The 17622-nt window shown below is 54.5% G+C and overlaps 1 protein-coding gene and 1 long non-coding RNA gene across 2 annotated transcripts in view; both read left to right on the forward strand.

Moving 5' to 3' along the window:
* SMAD6 (SMAD family member 6) overlaps positions 1-14977 on the forward strand; it is a 71808-nt gene extending 56831 nt beyond the window's left edge. The window contains exon 5 of the mRNA XM_029952258.1: positions 14013-14977. Within this exon, the coding sequence (XP_029808118.1) occupies positions 14013-14554 (542 nt within the window). The 3' untranslated portion in view covers positions 14555-14977. The remainder of the gene's footprint in view (positions 1-14012) is intronic.
* Positions 14978-15861: 884 nt separating this feature from the next.
* Positions 15862-17622, forward strand: part of LOC115301655 — an 8709-nt gene continuing 6948 nt past the window's right edge. The window contains exons 1-2 of the long non-coding RNA XR_003913232.1: positions 15862-16185; positions 16690-16826. This is a non-coding gene — a long non-coding RNA (uncharacterized LOC115301655). The remainder of the gene's footprint in view (positions 16186-16689; positions 16827-17622) is intronic.

Raw genomic sequence — 17622 nt, forward strand, 5'->3', positions numbered from 1 at the left:
TCGGGGGAGGGCTCACCAATACCCCTTTCTGCACACGCGCACCCAGACAGTACCCTTGCCTCTCGGGGAAATGTCTTGCACAGACAAGAAACCGAGGCATGGCATGGTTTTATGGTGGGGATGGAGCTGGAAAAGGAGACTCCTGCGTGTTTGGGTTTTCTGCTGGTATTTTTAACTCTGGTTTTAAGCGTCCTTTCTCGCAGCTACAGCCACAAGATAGGGCTGGGATGTTGTGCCGGACGCGTGATAGAGCTAAAAGGGCCTGGCCTGTGAGCTCCCCTACTGACCGAGGAGGAAGTGGTTAGGTGGCCAGGAATGCAACCTGCGCCTCCCAGATTAATTAATAATTGAGAGCTGGCCCCCAGCCAGGCGGAGCTGTAGAGATACAGTGAACAAAGAGTGGTTAACTGCAGTGGGGGAAGGAAAAGTTTGACTTTGCCTGTGGCTAAAAGGGAAATTCACAATGGCCTTGATTTATGGGCTGAATTACTTGGGATCCTCCTTAGTGGGCCCAACTTGGGCATGTGCTCCAGGAATGCAGACGCTGGCGGCCTGCAGGGCCATTTGTGCCCACTGGAAGCGGGGAGGACAGGGAGGGGGCAGTGTGGCCGGCGCCAGCCCCACTGGAGGAGGTGCGAGTCACCCCCGTGGGAGATGGCAGGGAGGGGGACCGCACCGACCGCCTGGGGCAGCTGGGTCTAGGCTAGGAGTCGAGTGCCCACTGGGACATGCTCTCTGAGAAGGAATGGAAGGAATGGTGGGTGTGGAGTCTGGCCGCCCTGGGTTCAAATTCACACTTATTGGCTGTGTGACCCTGGAGCAGGGGGCTTAAACTTTCCTGTGCCTCCATTTCCTCCTTTGTAAGATTACACCTGGGATTGTTCTCAGGGTTAAATGAGAGGCCGCGTGTTAGACAGTAGGTGCTTAGCAGCAGCTGGACCCCCCACCCCCAGCCCAGGATGACTGGGGGGCCTCAGGAACAGCCCAGTGATGGCAAAAGGTGCCGGCAGCAACTGTAAGCAGGGTCATTACTTAGCAAATCTCTGAGTGTTTGCTGGACCCACACCCACGCCAGGTGTGTGCTGCTTGCTGGAGAGACTGGATTATTCGGCCTCCTTCCCCAAGAGCCCCCTTCATGCCTGCCCATGATTCAGGGCAGGCTCTCCTCTCTCCCACTACCACGCAGGTCCCTGTGGCTGAAAACAGCCCTCCATAGGGCTCGGAGGCACTTGATCATTGCCGTCAGGTGGGTCCAGCCCAGATGTCTCCCAGGGCTTCTTGTCTTTTCTAGAAGAAGTCAAGGGTTATACCCTGGATCCTGGAAAACAAGCCATGTGCCCCTCTTAGCCGAAAAGTCAGCGTGGGAGATGAGTAGAATCACAGCTGACAGTTACGTCCATCGCTCGCGTGTTGCTGATGCCTTACTGACTCGAGTCCTGCAGCGTGTGCCCGTGTGTATTCAGACCCAGGCTGAGGAATGACTTCAAGAAATACAGAACTGTTACTGAGGTGACGTCTCACCTTCCCAAGATGCCTGGTGGGAGGCAGTGACAGTAAAAGACACGGACAAGCCCTGATCCTGTGTCCTTATTAACCCTTGAGGACCACGGGACAGTCACCCCACCTCTCTGAGCTTTGGATTCCATAACCTAAAACGGAGTCACTTACGAATGAATGGCCTTGGAGAATGGAAACCCCTCCACAGTTAACAGCATCCCGCATCCCCACTAATGGGGGGATAGAGCCACCTTCTTGGCTCAGGCTGTAGGGGCTGTGGGAACCAAGCCTGGCCTCCTTCTGCACGGAAACCAGTGTTGGACTTGGTGTTGAAGCGTGGGGCCAGATCTCGTGGGACTGTGTCCACCTGCTAGCCTGGCGGGGTGGACACACTGACCGGCTCCCTCCCTTGCACCTCCTGCCCCAGATCAAACAAGCCAGCTCTTTACAAGGCAGCTTGGAGTTGGGGCAGGGACACACCCAGCAGCTTCCACTGCTTTAAGCTGCACACAGTAGCCCCGCCACAAACAGGAGACCTGGTCACAAGGGTGAGCTTTTTGCCAAGCCGGTGGGTCATTTGGCAACATATTTGCAGGGAACATTTAAATCTCATGTTACTGCATTCTTTACAGCAAATATTAGTATTTAATTGTGGCTTAATGATCTCTCCAGTCAATATTAGCCTTTTGCCTATTACAAAGCACTCCTGTTTGTTCTAGAAATATACAAGAATGATTCAGGCAACCCTCATAGTAAGAAAACCCAGTAGGCAGGATTCTCCATTCGCTCAAGATGCGTGGATTATGCACTCTGTGTTCTAAAAGAATATCTTAAAAAAAAAAAAAAGGATTGAAGGCAAGGATTATTTTTGCATTGAATGCCCCTGCCCCTGGTGCTTTACTTTTGGGGTGTTTATCCTAAACAAATGAGGCAGGTGTGTTTGACCTGCAAAGGTCACACGACACTGTCCTGTTGGTAAACATTAACGGGCTGGTGTTAGACCAGGCTTACTTTTGAGAGCTCTGCAAATAAGAAATCCAGCCTCCCACCCTGTCCTTTGGCTCTTCCATTCAGAGCCATGCCCTCTATTCCCTTCATCCTCATACACTTAGCAAGCCAGAGAGGCTAAATCCACCCCCACTGCCAGACAGATGACTGTAGGCTGTAGGCGATTTTTATTTTTTTTTAAGCCACTGAAACAGGGCTTGCACATAGTGAGCTCATCTGGGATTCCATTGGCCAGACTGCATCATGCGAGGCCCAGCAGGTGGGAGCGATGCCTCTCCCTCCCCGCCTCCGTGTCTCCGCCTCTGAGCATCAGCCTTACCACCTGTTAAATGGGAATGCTACTGCTGCTCAACTTTTTCAAACCCAGGGAGAACCATAGATTTCCCAGCTGCCCTCGCAGCTCTCAGATGTTAAATCCATCGGGCACCCCATTGTTGAGAGCGCCCCATCAGGTTCACAGTGCCAAGTCCCAGGGGAGGAGGGGTCCCAGGGGAGCCTGCACGCAGGTGCACAGGGTGGAGACACGTGCTCTCTCGACAGCATCAAGTAGAATGTGGTCACCCCCAGGGACTGAGGAAGGACTGAGGTGACACCGGGGTCTTGACGGTTGAGCATGAGTCTGACCAGCGGTGGGAGTGCAGGGAGGAAACTGTTGTTAGGCCCTTTACTCACTCCCTTTGAGCGAGGTACTCTGCAAGGAGAAACCAGCACTCAGCAGGGCCACCTGCTTGGTGTGTGACATGTGCCTCACTCAGGACCTGTGCTCAGAAGGGGCCTCCGCTCACTTTAATGCTCTGCCTTCACCACTGAAATCCTGACTACTTTGTGAACAAGGAATCCTGCATTTTCATTTGGTGTTGAGCCCCCAAAGTACGTAGCTGGTCCTGGCACTCAGATGGAGACACCGGATGGGGCTGTTTGAATTTGCAACAGTTCCCCTCGCCACGGCCGGTGGTGTCGGGAGTTGGCCAGATCAGGCGGGAGTAGGGTGGACAAAGGACTCTCAGAGTGGGGTGCTTGAGGGACAGGGAGCTAGGGGACCTCAATGGCAGGAGATGGTAAGGCCAGGGATTCAAGGGGGTGAGGCTGTGGGGGCCTCACCTGATGATCCCTTGGGATGTTCCCGTATCAGGATGGGTTCCTGCCCTTGAGAGCTGAGGCAGTTTTGAGGTGCTTCGCTTTTATGGCTTTACACTGGGTCCAAGCAGAAGTCTGGGGGAGGAGGTTTGCCAGTAAAACTCCAGTTGTATTTGGGAAATAAAAGAAAAGTAGAGGTGTCCCCAGTTATCCCAGCTCTGGGAGCCTGCAGGGCAGGAATGCACCCAGAGATGGGCTTCCCCAAAGCATACCGCCATCCGCCACAGGCCGGCATCCCTGCCCCAATGCCTCATGCCCAGGCTGTCCCCATCTGAACCCCCAACAGGCCAGTGTTGTTTTCTGTGGTCCCGTATTCAACAGGGAAGGCAAGGTTGGGTTGAATCAGCAAATGTTGGCACCGTAAGACAAAAACGCAGGCTCAGCTGACCGAGAACCCTGAAGGCCAGTGAGGGACCTGGCTTGTGTGTGAATTGGGGGATTTGGCCATCAGCAGTGCCCACCTGCAGGCAGGGGGACTTGGGGGCACCTTCCCTTCTCAAAACTGCCACCTCTTCCCTGGGGACCGAGGTGCCCAGCTTTATGATCTTGTATACATGGGGTTATTTAAAATCGTTCCAGGAGCAACATGAAAAGCAAGGCTTTCCCATCCTAGTAGGTCTCTGGGTAAGAAAACAAACAAACATATTCCAAGTTTGACTTTGTGATCAGACAAAAGGGGACTCGGGAATGGGAGCAAAGTTCAGAGGCTTTCGTTGCAGAAACTGCTTCCCTCTCGAAGACATGGGCTGATTTTATAAGCCGCTTATTGCTGTCTTTCCCCGGTGGGACCCTTGTCCGCAGATTTCTCCCACCGAGCTCGGTCCCTGCCCTGCTCCCTTGGGGTCTTCGCCTCTGGCTTGAGTGGCCGGGTTTCCTGTACGAGGGCCAGGCCGGTCCAGGCGGGTACGCCGGTGTTTCTGGTGCAGAGCCCGGTCCCCCAGTCTGATGGCAGCCTTGGGGTGCCTGTCAGAGCCCAGAGCCGCCTGCAGAATGTTTGTAAGAAGAGCAGTGAGGCCCAGGGAGAAAAGCCACTGCCCCCTGAGTGCAGGGAGCCTGGGACAATCTTGCCAGGGCAGCAGGGTGAGGCGGATGCTGCTGGCAGCGGGGCCCCGGGTGTCTTCCCCTGGTGGGTCTCCCTGTCCTCCTTGGGGCCGTAGGTCCTGGGGAGACTGGAGGGGACTCCGAGCAGGCCTGGGTATTAGGGCCAGGGTGGGAGCTTGCTTTCTGTCAGGGGGGCACGCGGTGTTGACTTGGCAGGACTTGTTTGAATATTGCACAAGATGAAAGCAGTGGAATCTTACACACCTCAGCCCAGGCCGCCACTTTATTCCACCAGAGATGTGGGACTGAGTGGATGAGGGTCAGGGTGCCTTTCTGCAGGGCTCTGCAGGCCTCTCCCTAGGGAAGGCCAGGTGCGGCCCATGGCCACAGACTGTCCTTACACCCCTATCCCTCCTCAACCCGTCCAGGGCTGCGCTCTGAGGACCACCCCAAAGCCCAGGGGGAGCGGGTGAGGCAGCACGAAGGGCCCGCAGAGAGGGTCAGGCCAGCCGGTCTGGATTCCCACGCTGCAGTGCCATGTGGCCACGCCACCTTGGGGGCTGTCCTCTGAGAAGGGGGATGATTCCACCTCCTGGACTTGGAGGTTTCTAAAGACAGAGTGGATGCAGAGCCCAGCCAGGGACCCAGCCAGGGTTAGCAGCCCTTTTCCAAGACCGTTCCTTACTGCAGCATCTAGAAAATGCTCACGGAGGGTGGCGGGGAGCACCTGGGTGCCTTAGTCAGTTTAGCATCTGACTTTGGCTTAGGTATGAGCTCACCGTTCCGGAGTTCCAACCCCATGTCGGGCTCTGTGCTGATAGCTCGGAGCCTGGATCCAACTTCAGATTCTGTGTCTCCCGCTCTCTCTGCCCCTCCCTCAATCACACTCTGTCTCTCTCAAAAATAAACAAACACTTTTTTAAAAGTTTAAAAGAGAAAGAAAGAAAATGCTCACTGGCTTTTGGAGAGGTGATGTGGGAGAAACTATCCTTGAAAATCAGGAAAGTATGTGTAGGGGGACGTTGTAGGGGCCATCAGTAGCTGTGATAAGGCCTGCTCTCTGAAAATCCCACTGCCCTCCTGGAAATGGTAAGGTGGGCAGCCTGTGGGGGCTGCCCACATTGCCACATCCGAGGACCCCTTTTAACGTCTAGTCCTTAGAGAGCCTTCCTGTGCCGGCGTGGAGTGGACCAGGCTGGGCTGCTGTGGCTCAGGGCCTGTGCCATCGCCCTGCAGACCTCCTCCCCTGTCTCTAAGCCTAGACAGTCATGAGTTCGAATCCCAGCTTTTCCACTTCCTGGCTCAGGGCTGTGGACACATTAACCTGACCTTCGGACCTCAGTTCCTTGTCTTAAAATGGGATTGACAGTATGTCGCAATAGTGCATTTAAAGTGCTTCATATTTGGCCTGACACTTGGCAAAGGCTCATTAAATGTTAGCTGGTATATAATTATTATTACTACTATCATTAGCTGGTTTATTTTATTATTACTACTACTACTACTACTATTTCCCCTTGATTCTCAACTCCATTGGCATATCTTATCTTTGTAGATATCATTACCTAATGTGAATACCTTTGCGAACTATATAACTGAGTCCATCGATTAAATAATTTATGCAAATGATAGAGAGGATAAGGCTGTATGGTGGTAATAATATTAGTAGAATTCATAATAGCTATTTATGGAGTGCTTATTTTGATTTTCTTTATTTTTTAATATTTATTTACTTTTGAGAGAGAGAGACAGAGGCATGAGTGGGGGAGGGGCAGAGAGAGAGGGAGACACAGAATCCGAAGCAGGCTCCAGGCTCCCAGGTGTCAGCACAGAATCTGACGCGGGGCTCGAACTCACAGACCGTGAGATCTTGACCTGAGCTGGAGCCGGACGCTTAACCGCTGAGCCGCCTGGGCGCCCCTGGAGTGCTTATTTTGAACCAGGTGTTGTTTAATGCCCTTGAAGTGAATCCCAATAGCCCCATGAAGGAAGCAATGATTGCATCCCCGTTTTACAGCTTAGGACGCTGAGGTCCAGGGAGGTAAAGCCACTTGCCCACGATTTCACAGCTGATGAGTGGCAGGGCTGATAGTCACAAGCAGGAAGCTGTGCTCCTGAGCCCATGTTCTTAACGCAGCCCTGTGCAGGAGACCCGATGGGCCCTTGCTGTATGGCTAGTTTCCACCGTGACCTTGGGCAGTCACCTTACTTCTTTGGGACTCGGTTTTTCCATCTGCAAAATGGTGAATTTTCACCCCATGGACTGTGTGTTTCGTGGCCTCCCTCTCTCCCTGCTGTCACTCCCCCTTGGGACTCCCATCTCATTCCTGTCTTGGGGTAAAAATCTGAGAGCCAGCAGAGCAGCTGGCTAGCCTAGTGTCCGAAGCTGGTGATAAACACGGTTTTCGGCGCCAGAGACCTGCAGCTGAAAGAGCCCCTGAGGTGGACCCTGTGCAGGCGGCCGCGGTGGCCAGACCGCCCGTGATGTAATGACCCATTAGGAACTTCCTCTTGGAAGCCTGGCTTCCTCTAGGAGCCAAAGGTGCTGGAGCTGAGGTGGGGGGTGGGGAGGGGCGAGTGGGAGCGAATAAGAGGAAACTCCTGTCAGCTGGGCCCTGCTTTTGGAAAGAGTTCAGCAGAGAGTCTCGTTCTAAGCTGTTGACCATTAACATGGCCCCGTGCACATTCCTTCTCTGCTTTTACTGCCAGAGCCCAGTGGATAAAGGACGGGTCTCCCCCCTCCCTTAACAAAGGAAAAAAAAAGAGCCTCTAATTAATGCCGCATCTCTGCAAAACCCGAAGCCATTTCTGCAGCTTAAAATGACAAAGGAAGGTTAAGTGGAAACTCCTTTCCCCCCCTTAAGTTTGATAACAAAAACTACTTATCTAATGGGCAAACAAGGCTTTTAAAGGGGTGTTAGGTTAACCAGATGCAGGGCCACGTAATTACTCCCAGGCCTGGGAGTTGCAGATGAAAAAGCTGCCGGTTGGACGGGAACTTGAAGCCACAGGCATGGCATGGGACAGAAGAAAGGAGCTTTCCAGGAGGGCAGGAGGCCCCAGTGTGGCCCGTGGAAAGGGGAATGGAAAAACCAGCCTCTGGGACTCTTCTCCGGCTCTGCCACCAACTTACTGGGTGACCCTGGGCACACTGAGTCACCTCTCTGAGCCTCTGAGTCTCGCTTCCTGGCTCTCAGTGGGGTCTGGGTCTGTTCCCCTTGCTTTGTGCTCATTGGAGGTGTGGCTGGGTCTGTCCTTTCCATCCAGCCCTGGGAGAGACAGCCAGGCTGCTGTGGTCCCAAGCGGGTGTGAGGCGGTAACAGCGGCTTTGAACATGGAGGAGAATGGGCGGCGCGGCCAAGCCCCTGGAGACCGGGAGGACTCAGCGCCCAGCCTGCAAATGATCTGAGCCTTCCCGTCTAGCTCTCTTTCGAGTCTAAGGGACCAGAGACTTGAATCTGGGCACATCTCTGGTTCCCTTCACAGGATGGCCAGGTCCAAGGCAGTTTGGCCAAAGGAAAGGGGGGATCACGAGGAAAACAAGCTGCACTGCGTGTGCTCGGGCTCTTGGAGCACGCAGCCCACGGGGGAGCACACAGGAACGCTCCTGCCCTGTGTTTTGACAGAATACTGCTGATTCGAAGAAGCTAAAGGCTTTTCTTGGGATTGCAGCTCTCGCCGCCTCCCCCAGGCTGCAGTCGGCCCCTCTGGTGCCCCAGCACCCCCACAAAATTACACGTTGGGCTCGCAGCACACTCACGGGGCAAAGAGGGAAGGAATGCCAACCATCGGAGGGGCTAGCTTCGGGGCAGGGGCGAGGGCCTGTGGCTGGCCTGTCTCCTCCTGCCCACCGCAGCCGTCCGCCACCCTCTGGTGGCAGGAATGTAGGCACCGCCAAGGCTGGGCTGTCCCTGCCCAGCCTGGAAACACAGGGGCTGTCCCCTGAGCCACCGCAGAGCCCTGCTGAGGCCACTCCGTGACAGCCACAGGGAGCTGGCCAAGCGGCACATTTCCACTCCCTGCCTTTTCTTTCAAGGCCTCATACCTACCACGAAATGCACAGCGCTTCAGGGTTCAGGCGATGAGTTCTGACAGTGAGGATACCCGAGTTCCCATTGGACCGATGGAGATATGAAACATTTCCGTCATCCCAGAACGTTCTCCCATGCCCTTTCCCTGCTCTGGAAGTAATCCCGGTTCTGATTTCTATCACTGGAGGTTCGTTTTGTCTACTCAAGAATGTGATATAAATAGAGACAAACAGCACATCTTCTGTGTCTGACTTCTCTTAGCTGTCTAAGCGAGACTCTTGGGGAGTCCAAGATCAAGGTGCTGGCAGTTTTGGAGTCTAGTGAGGGCCCAACACGTTCACAGATGACCGTATTCTTGCCGTGTCCTCAGAAGGGCAGAAGAGGTCAAAGAGCTCTCCTGGGTCTCTTTTGTACGAGCACTAATCCCATTCACGAGGGCTCTACCCCCATGACCTAATCACCCAGAGGCCCCGCCTTCAAACACCATCACACTGGGGGTCAAGATTTCAGTACATGAATTTTGGGGGTTCACAAAGATTCAGTCCCTGACATCCATTCTCCTGTTGATGGACGACTGACTGAGCTGTCTGCCAGCTTTGGATGACTGCAAGTAGAATTGCTGTGAACATTCACTACATCGCAGAAATCTCCAGCTCATTGTTCAGAGGGGAAGCCTGAGGCCTGGAGAAGGAAGATGAGCCGCCTGATGCAGGCCTGGAGACTGGACCCATGACGCGCCCCCCTCCAGCCTGGGGCCACTCTGCCAGGTCTGCCCCAGACATAGCGCCAGACCGTGCCTCTCCTCTCCTCCTCCCCCGAGAGCCCTCCCAGCCGGGACCCAGAGTCTGGCTGGGAACTAGGCCAGGCCCCGAGCAGGGGGTAGTGAGCAGGAGTTTCGGTCAGAGCGCGGTCATCTTTGATGTTGTTCACTCGGGTCTGACTCCCTGGTATTTATTTGCAATTAAGGAGCTGGTTCCTAATTAGGTTGATGGCGGGACCACAGCCTTGGAGCCACGAGGAGAAAAAGATCTTCTGCAAAAGACTGTCCCCTTGCACCCTGAGCGGCAGCCCTGCTGAGGACGAGAAGCGTGGCAGTGGAGTGGGGCCCCTGCGCTGTGGGCAGGGCGGAGGTTTGGGGGCGGGGGGGGGGGGCCCGGCTTCTTGCTGGCAGAGAGCACGTCAGCTTGTATGGGTCCCACTGTGTGAGACCTGCCTCCACGTGCGTGTGTGCGCGCGTGTGTGTGCGCGTGCGTGTGTGAGTGTGTGTGTGTGCGTGCGTGTGTGAGTGTGTGTGAGTGTGTGTGTGTGTGTGAGAACAGAGCCAGAGCAGCACTCATCTTTGTTCTAGACATTCAGTCATTCCTTGCTCCATTTGTCATTCCTATGCGTATGAGCACCTCTCTTTACCCTCATGTTCCAGGTTGGGAGCTAAACCTTTACACCAGTACAGTGTTCTACACTTTGTGAGGGGCACTGCCATCCACTGGCCTGTCGTACCTTCCCATGGTGATGACCCTGGGTTATGACCCCTGACGCCCCCTAGGGAGCCCTGGCCTTTGAAGGGTAACGGTCAGCTCTGGGGCCAATAAACAGACTTCTTTCTGCACCCAGTTGATCTGCTGCTGGAGTTCCCAGGAAAATCCAAAGAAGGACTGTATAGATGAGGCACTGCGTTATGAATATGTCCATTTTACAAGTGGGGAGACTCAGGCTTGGGGACACAGCGGCTTGTCCTCTGTCTCACTCTGAAACCCTTTGGCTCATGTGGCAAGCATTAAGTTAGAATTCTGGAGTCTACAGTTTTGGGTCCCAGTTCTGCTGTCTGCCGCTGTGTGCGTGGGTGAGTCACCCTGTCCCCCGAAGGTGCCATCTCTGGGGAACAAGGACATTCGGTTCAATTAGTGGTTCCCACAGGCCAGTCTTAGGACTACATTTTCATTGGTCCATAATGAAAGAAATAAGAAAATTTCTTATACTCTAATTGTATTAACTTTTACATTTCTGATTTAGGTCCTATCTATTAGTATCAAATTATACTTTCTTTTGTGCTACTGATAGTAAACAGTCTTGGGGTTTTTATTTTTTTAATTTTTTTAAGTTTATTTGAGGAAGGCAGAGACTGCATGAGTGGGAGAGGGGCAGAGAGAAAGGGAGAGAGAGAATACCCAAGCAGGCACCACACTGCCAGCACAGAGCCTGATGTGGGGCTCAAACTCACAGAACTGTGAGATCATGACCTGAGCTAAAACCAAGAGTTGGACATGTTTGACCCACCCAGGCGCCCCCGTCTTGGGGTTTTGAGTAAGTCCGAACTTGACAAAATAAAACGGTAGGAATCTCGTCCATTCACAGTCCCTCTGTTAAGCAGTGTGAAAGTCAAGACCAGCCAGGGGCACTGACCAACAGCACAGATACCTGCTCAGGCACAGGGAGTGGCTGCATTGAAGGCTGTAGGTACATGCGAAGGGGAGATCAGAGAGGGCTTCTTGGTGGCAGCAGTCCATCTCCTGTAATTTGGAAAACTTGGCCAGGAGCCCAGGTGTGATGAAGTGTTAACTCAGTCTGCACAACCAGAGAGGCTGCAGGAGGTGAGGCCCCGCCCAGGCAGTGTCCGTGAGCCGAAGGCCGGGGCAGGCGAGGGCCTAGGGCAGCTCTGTGGGGTTCACCCCTCAAGCACAGGATCCCATCCGCGTGAAGAGTGCTGGAGCAAGGCTGGGTATTGATGAGGTGGGGGTACATGATGAGGGGCATATGGCTTGGCTGGGGTGGGAGGAGCTGAGAAGAGGGGGGTAGGAAATGCCTCTCCCCCAGTTCCATTACTGTTAACCTCCCCCCTACACACACAACACACACACTCTCTCTCTCTCTCTCTCTCTCTCTCTCTCTTTCTGCCTGCCAAACTGCTCCTTCGCCTTTTACAATGGAGTGTCTACACCCTGGGGCAGAGCCGCCACTTTACAACTGGGTGGCCTCTGAGCCTTATCTGTAAAGGCGGGGAGAGCAGTAACCCTCACTCAGTGAGGTCTTTCGTTCGTGGGCCGGAGAGTGACTCACCCGCTGAGCACCTCTAGGACCCGGACCATGAGAGCAGTCTGGTTACAAACAGGGAAACCAAGAGGAGGGAAGGGACTTACCCCGTGCCTGGGTTTCAGCCCTGAGTGTGGCCTGGCACTGATGCTGGCTCTGTGTACTCGTGTGTACTCTCGACCAGTTAATGGCACCCCTCTGGTGCCTCAGTTTCCTCACCTGTGAAATGGGGTGGTGCCAGGAGCGAGCCAAGGCTCACTGTTGTGAAGAGGGTGCCTAGCTCATGAAAGGCATCCGGTGATGTGTGTTCCCATCCTGTCACCCAACACTCCCCAGGCACAGAGCCTTTGCTCCCCTCCTCTGTGTTGAGGGCGCTCCTGTTGGTTGTGAGAAGGCTGGTGCTGGGGTTTCGTGGCCAGGCTGGGACAGCACTGCTTTCCTGGCTCTTGGGAACTCCCCAGACCTGTGCCGCATGGATGGAGACGGTCTGTGGCTTGGAGTGTTCCTGACTGTCCACCTGCTGGGACTGGCTTGCTGCCTGCCCTGTGCCACCACGGGCTAGAGCTGGGTCTCTACCTGCTGGCCAAGAGTAAATCAGCTGAGGGCAAGGAACAGGGTCTCTTCTGCCCTCACCCCACCTCCCATTGGCCAGAACCAGGAAGGGCCTGGATGGAGACTGTGAGGCAAATTAATACATTCTCAGGGAGTGGCCTGGGGACTGACGTCTCAGACCTAACCCCAGGCAGAGGGTGAGGAGCACACCCTTGGAGGCTCTGCCCAGCCCAAGGCCTCAGCAGAGTTGGCAGCCTACAGGAGGCCCCTTGAGTAGCCAGCTTCCTGCTAGGTGGCTAGGCGGGCCTCCCACCTAAGAGGATGTGATGGGGCCCCTGTCACCCTGCCACTCTGGGACTCCTAGGCAGGGTTGAGCTGAAGGCAGACAGAGCTAACCCCACCCAGGCTCCTGAATGAAGTTGGTAGCAGTGTTTTCTTCTTCAGGTTTGGTTGGACTTTGGTCAGTTCCTCTTGGAGAAGCCGTGTCATAAAGCGCCTTGCTTTCCCGTCACATTCTCAGGAGAACTTTCTCTCCTGTGTGCATAAGCCCCATCCAAGGGCTCTGTGGGAACATGTCATGTCATGGGGCAGTCATGGATGCCCACCTGCTTCTTAGACCTCTGAGCTCAAAGGAAAGACCAGATGTCAGAAGACTTCAGAATCCGAGAAGCTGGCTGTACACAAGAGCAGTAAAGAGGGGGCTGCCCTTCAAGACCGGCCCTGGCCTCTGGGTGCTCTTAGGTCTGGTGTCAGAAAATTGCTCATCCAGACCTGCAGAAATGCCTCAAGCTGCAGGGGAAAGGGATTCCAGTCATGCAGGACACCCCTTCGCTGTCCATGGGGAAACTGAGGCCCAGAGAGGAGCAGCACACACCTTGGAGAGCTGGCAAGCTCTGAGGTGACTTTCTTTAATAGTTAGAGACCCTCAGCTTCTCTTTCTCACGGAAGGGGCTGCAGTTTTTGTGAAAATCTGTACTTCCCAGAGAGCCACCTTGTGGGGTGGGGAGTAGGGGTGACCAGGAGACGAGGTATCATGCTCAAGGCTGGGAACATTCTGGAGGTTGGAAGGGATTCTGGGGGCCCACTCCTCTACTCTATCATGCCTTCCTATGCCCAAGTCCGCTTCCAGTGGTGAAATGTCCCCTGACAGCTTAACCCTGCTCTGTTCAGGTTGAGGCTTAGACTGGCCAGGTCCAGATCCTGGCTGTGCCACTCACTAGCTCTGTGGCTTCGGGGAAGGCAGCTGGTGTCTCGGATCCTCATCTGTAAAATGAGGAGAAGGTGGCCTCGTCACGGAGTGATTAGGACCCAGTGAGGTCAGACATAGAGTCAGAAGTGCAGCACCTGGAACATTGTAGGTGCTCTGTGTTCAGCCCTTCCTTTGAGGGTGAGAGGGTTGTCCCTTTCCTGCTAGCTCAAGCTTGGGAAATTCTACAGGGCCGGAGCAGGGTGTGGTTCATGCTTGTGTGCCCTTAGCACCGAGCACACAGTGGGTGCCTTGCCTTCTGCATAGCCTCATAGCTTCCCCCCGCCCCCCGGCGCCTATAGGGGGCTGTTCTGCTGAGAGTGGCATTCTTTGATGACAAACTGGCAAGCGGTCGGTGGCCGCGTGTCTGTGGAATGCTGCGGCCTCCACCAACGCCTCCTCCCCTGTACAGGCAGCAGTGCCGCCTCCCCCACCCCCCACTAACACCCCCCTGCCCTGTGCTTGCCCCGCAGACGCCAGCATGTCTCCGGATGCCACCAAGCCCAGCCACTGGTGTAGCGTGGCCTACTGGGAGCACCGGACGCGCGTGGGCCGCCTCTACGCGGTGCACGACCAGGCCGTGAGCATCTTCTACGACCTACCTCAGGGCAGCGGCTTCTGCCTGGGCCAGCTCAACCTGGAGCAGCGCAGCGAGTCGGTGCGGCGCACGCGCAGCAAGATCGGCTTCGGCATCCTGCTCAGCAAGGAGCCCGACGGCGTGTGGGCCTACAACCGCGGCGAGCACCCCATCTTCGTCAACTCCCCCACGCTCGACGCGCCCGGCGGCCGCGCCCTCGTGGTGCGCAAGGTGCCGCCCGGCTACTCCATCAAGGTGTTCGACTTCGAGCGCTCGGGCCTGCTGCAGCAGGGCCCCGAGCCCGACGCCGCCGACGGCCCCTACGACCCCAACAGCGTCCGCATCAGCTTCGCCAAGGGCTGGGGGCCCTGCTACTCGCGGCAGTTCATCACCTCCTGCCCCTGCTGGCTGGAGGTGCTCCTCAACAACCACAGATAGCGGCGGTCACCGCCCCGCCGCCCAGACACCGCCCCCCTCCCGACCACCACCACGGACGAGCCCTCCTCCCCCAAATATCATCTACCTAGATTTAATATAAAGTTTTATATATTATATGGAAATATATATTATACTTGTAATTATGGAGTCATTTTTACAATGTAATTATTTATGTATGGTGCAATGTGTGTATATGGACAAAACAAAGACGCACTTTGGCTTCTAATTCTTTTCAATACAAATATATTTTCTTTCTTTCCTCCTCCTTCCTCCTCTTTATTATTTTATTTTATTTCCTTTAAGAAAATGATACAGCAGAGCTAGGTGGAGAAGCCTGGGTTTGGTGTATGGTTGTTGAAATATTAATGCCCAGACAAAAAGCTAATACCAGTCACTCGTTGATAATAAAGTATTCGCATTATAGCTTTTTTTTTTTTCATGTCTTCTTTCTAACAAAGAGGGCGTTGGTGGGTTTTTGGCCCACCCAGCGCACTGAAACTTGATTTCAGTCTCTTCCCAGGTAAAGAGTAGAGGGGCTAAATTGATAAGGGAGGAAGGGCATATGTGTACTGTTAAGGCCAGAGAAGTTTCTGTTCCATTCTGCCCATGGCTGCAGTGTGTCCACAGGATGGGGGTATGGGAGTGTGGGAGCGAAGGAGGGTCTGTGGCCATCCATCCTGGATAAACTCTCCCAGTCTGATGGAGGAGGCTCAGGTCCATGCCTCCCATCTCTGAACTGTGCGCTGATTCTGACCACTGTGGGGGAAATGGTCTGGCAAGAAAGACAGCGGGCCTCCCACCACCTTTGGAACCCAGCTGAGCCCCAGGCTGAAGCTCCTTTAAGGACGTAGAGGTGCTATGCTCCCACCCCTCACCAAAGAGCTCAGAGCCAGGCCGTCTGGGGTTGGATTCATGATCTATGCAAAGGCAGGTTGTTTCTGCTCTGTGAAAGGGAAGAGTTGAGATTCAGGATGGACAAACGACTCGCTCATAACAGATCAGGGTTAGAAGTCACATTGAGTTGTAGGACCAGAGCCATATTAAATCAGTTTTCTCTCTTGAGAAAACTCAAAAAAGAAGGCTTCCTTGGCCAGATGACTAAGGGGAATGTTACACTGTGTATCTTCTTTCTTGGAGATTTACATCAGCCTATTAAATGCTCTGAGAAATCATGTGTATTATCTATTGCTGCGTAATAAATTATCCTGAAATGTAGCAGCTTGAAACTAACATTTCTTATCTCTCACAGTTTCTGTGTTTCAGGAATGTAGGAGCAACTCGGCTGGGTGGTTCTGGTTCAGGGTCTCGTGAGGTTGTGCTCCAGCTCTGGGCCAGGGCGCCAGTCATCTGAGGCTTGTCTGGAATGGGACGACCCACTTCCAAGCTCACTCACGTGGCTGTTGGCTGGAGGCCTCAGTTCCTCGCCCCACAGGCCTCTCCACTGGGCTACTCATGACGTGGCTTCCCACACAGCAAAGGATCCCCATGAGGGAGACCGCGAGCCAAGCTGTCATCCTTTAGCACCTTATCTCGGAAGTGACCTGCAGTCGCTTCGCCATATTCTGCGGATCACGTGAACCATTCTTGCTAACGATGAGGGAAGGACTGCACGAGAATCTGGATGCCCGGAGGTGAAGATCGTGACCACCATAACCTCTAAGAAACAGACCATTTTACTTTGTTCCCCAAAGTTATTTACTGATGGACTCTTTCCCCACCTCTGCTAATCCTGTCTCTGTAGCAGGCCATACTGGCACCTCGGGCATTGTCAGCTGCTAGACACCCAGGGCACCCCACCCTGAATCCCGGCCCTGAAGATGCCCATCGGGGATACCTGTCTTACTGGGGCATTGGTCTGGGGTCGGTGTGGGGGGCACTTCCGGTTCAGGAAGTTAGCAGAGTGCAAGAGGGAATAAGTGATTTCTGTGGGCATCTTATGGCTCTGGTCCTCACAGGCAAGCCACAGGCTCGGGGTAGCACAGGGGACAGGAGCAAAGGGGTGACACCGTGGGAGTGGCAGAAACCACGAGGCATCCATTGCATGGGACACCTAGGAGGCAGGAGAGGGTAGTCGTCAGACCCTCATGCTCTGGACCCAGGGTGCCTGAGTTCAAATTCTGCGTCTGCCATTACAGGTTACTCCAGAGACTTCTCAATATGCCTTGGTATCACCATAAGATGATACGAGTTGAGGATAAAAACTGTTCCAGCCTGAGAAGTAGGTTTGAATTGGGAGAAATAAGCACATCACCCAGTTCCTGGTCCATCATCAGTGCGTACCAGCTGTTGGTAATATGGGGCCGGGACTGGCAAGGGAGGCTGGGGCCCTCATGTCCGGGGTGACATTTGGGTGGGGGGGCAAGGGGCTGGTTTCTGAGTGGGCCGGGTGGGGGGGAGGGAGTCAATATGAGCCTTTAGGAAGCTGTTTGTAGGGGCTTCCCAGCAGGAGGAGTGAGCAGGCTGCAGGCAGGAACGAGTGGGCTGAGCCCTGTACCCACCCTGGTGTCACAGCGCCTCGTGCTCACCAATTCCAGTGTCTCGGGAGGGGCTCTTTGCTCTCAGAGGAAGCAGCCAGTCACCCCGCAGTGCCTGGGTGTGGAAGTAATGACCGCAATCTCCCTTCGCCAGGGAGCAGGAGGGACAGGGATCGACACTCCCATTTCATAGATGGGGAAACTGAGGCCCAGAGCAGGGAGGTGTTTCCCTCAGTCCTATAACTGTGGGTGTTTGGATATGACCTGGGTTGCCTCCTTCCCACCACAGGGCCTATTCTGCGCAGACCAGCAGGTGACATCCTTTTGCCATCTTCCAGATTCTCAGGGTCCCCACTGAGGCAGGTGACATCAATTCTGGAGTTAAGCCGCTCCGGCCAAGCCTTCTGGTCCCCCTGCCAGCCCAGGTCCTTTCTCTCCATGCCGCTACTCTCAGGCCTGCACCTCCTGGCGGCCAGCTGCCCCTGCCACCCTGTGCTGTCCAGGCCTTGGTCATCGTCTTGAGCACGGCACCGAGCTGAGCTGTTCCATGTGAGGCTAGGGCTCCTGGGTTTTCTTCTTTTCAAGTCAGTAACT

Source organism: Suricata suricatta, chromosome 9, assembly GCF_006229205.1.
Source record: "Suricata suricatta isolate VVHF042 chromosome 9, meerkat_22Aug2017_6uvM2_HiC, whole genome shotgun sequence".
Lineage (NCBI taxonomy): Eukaryota > Metazoa > Chordata > Mammalia > Carnivora > Herpestidae > Suricata > Suricata suricatta.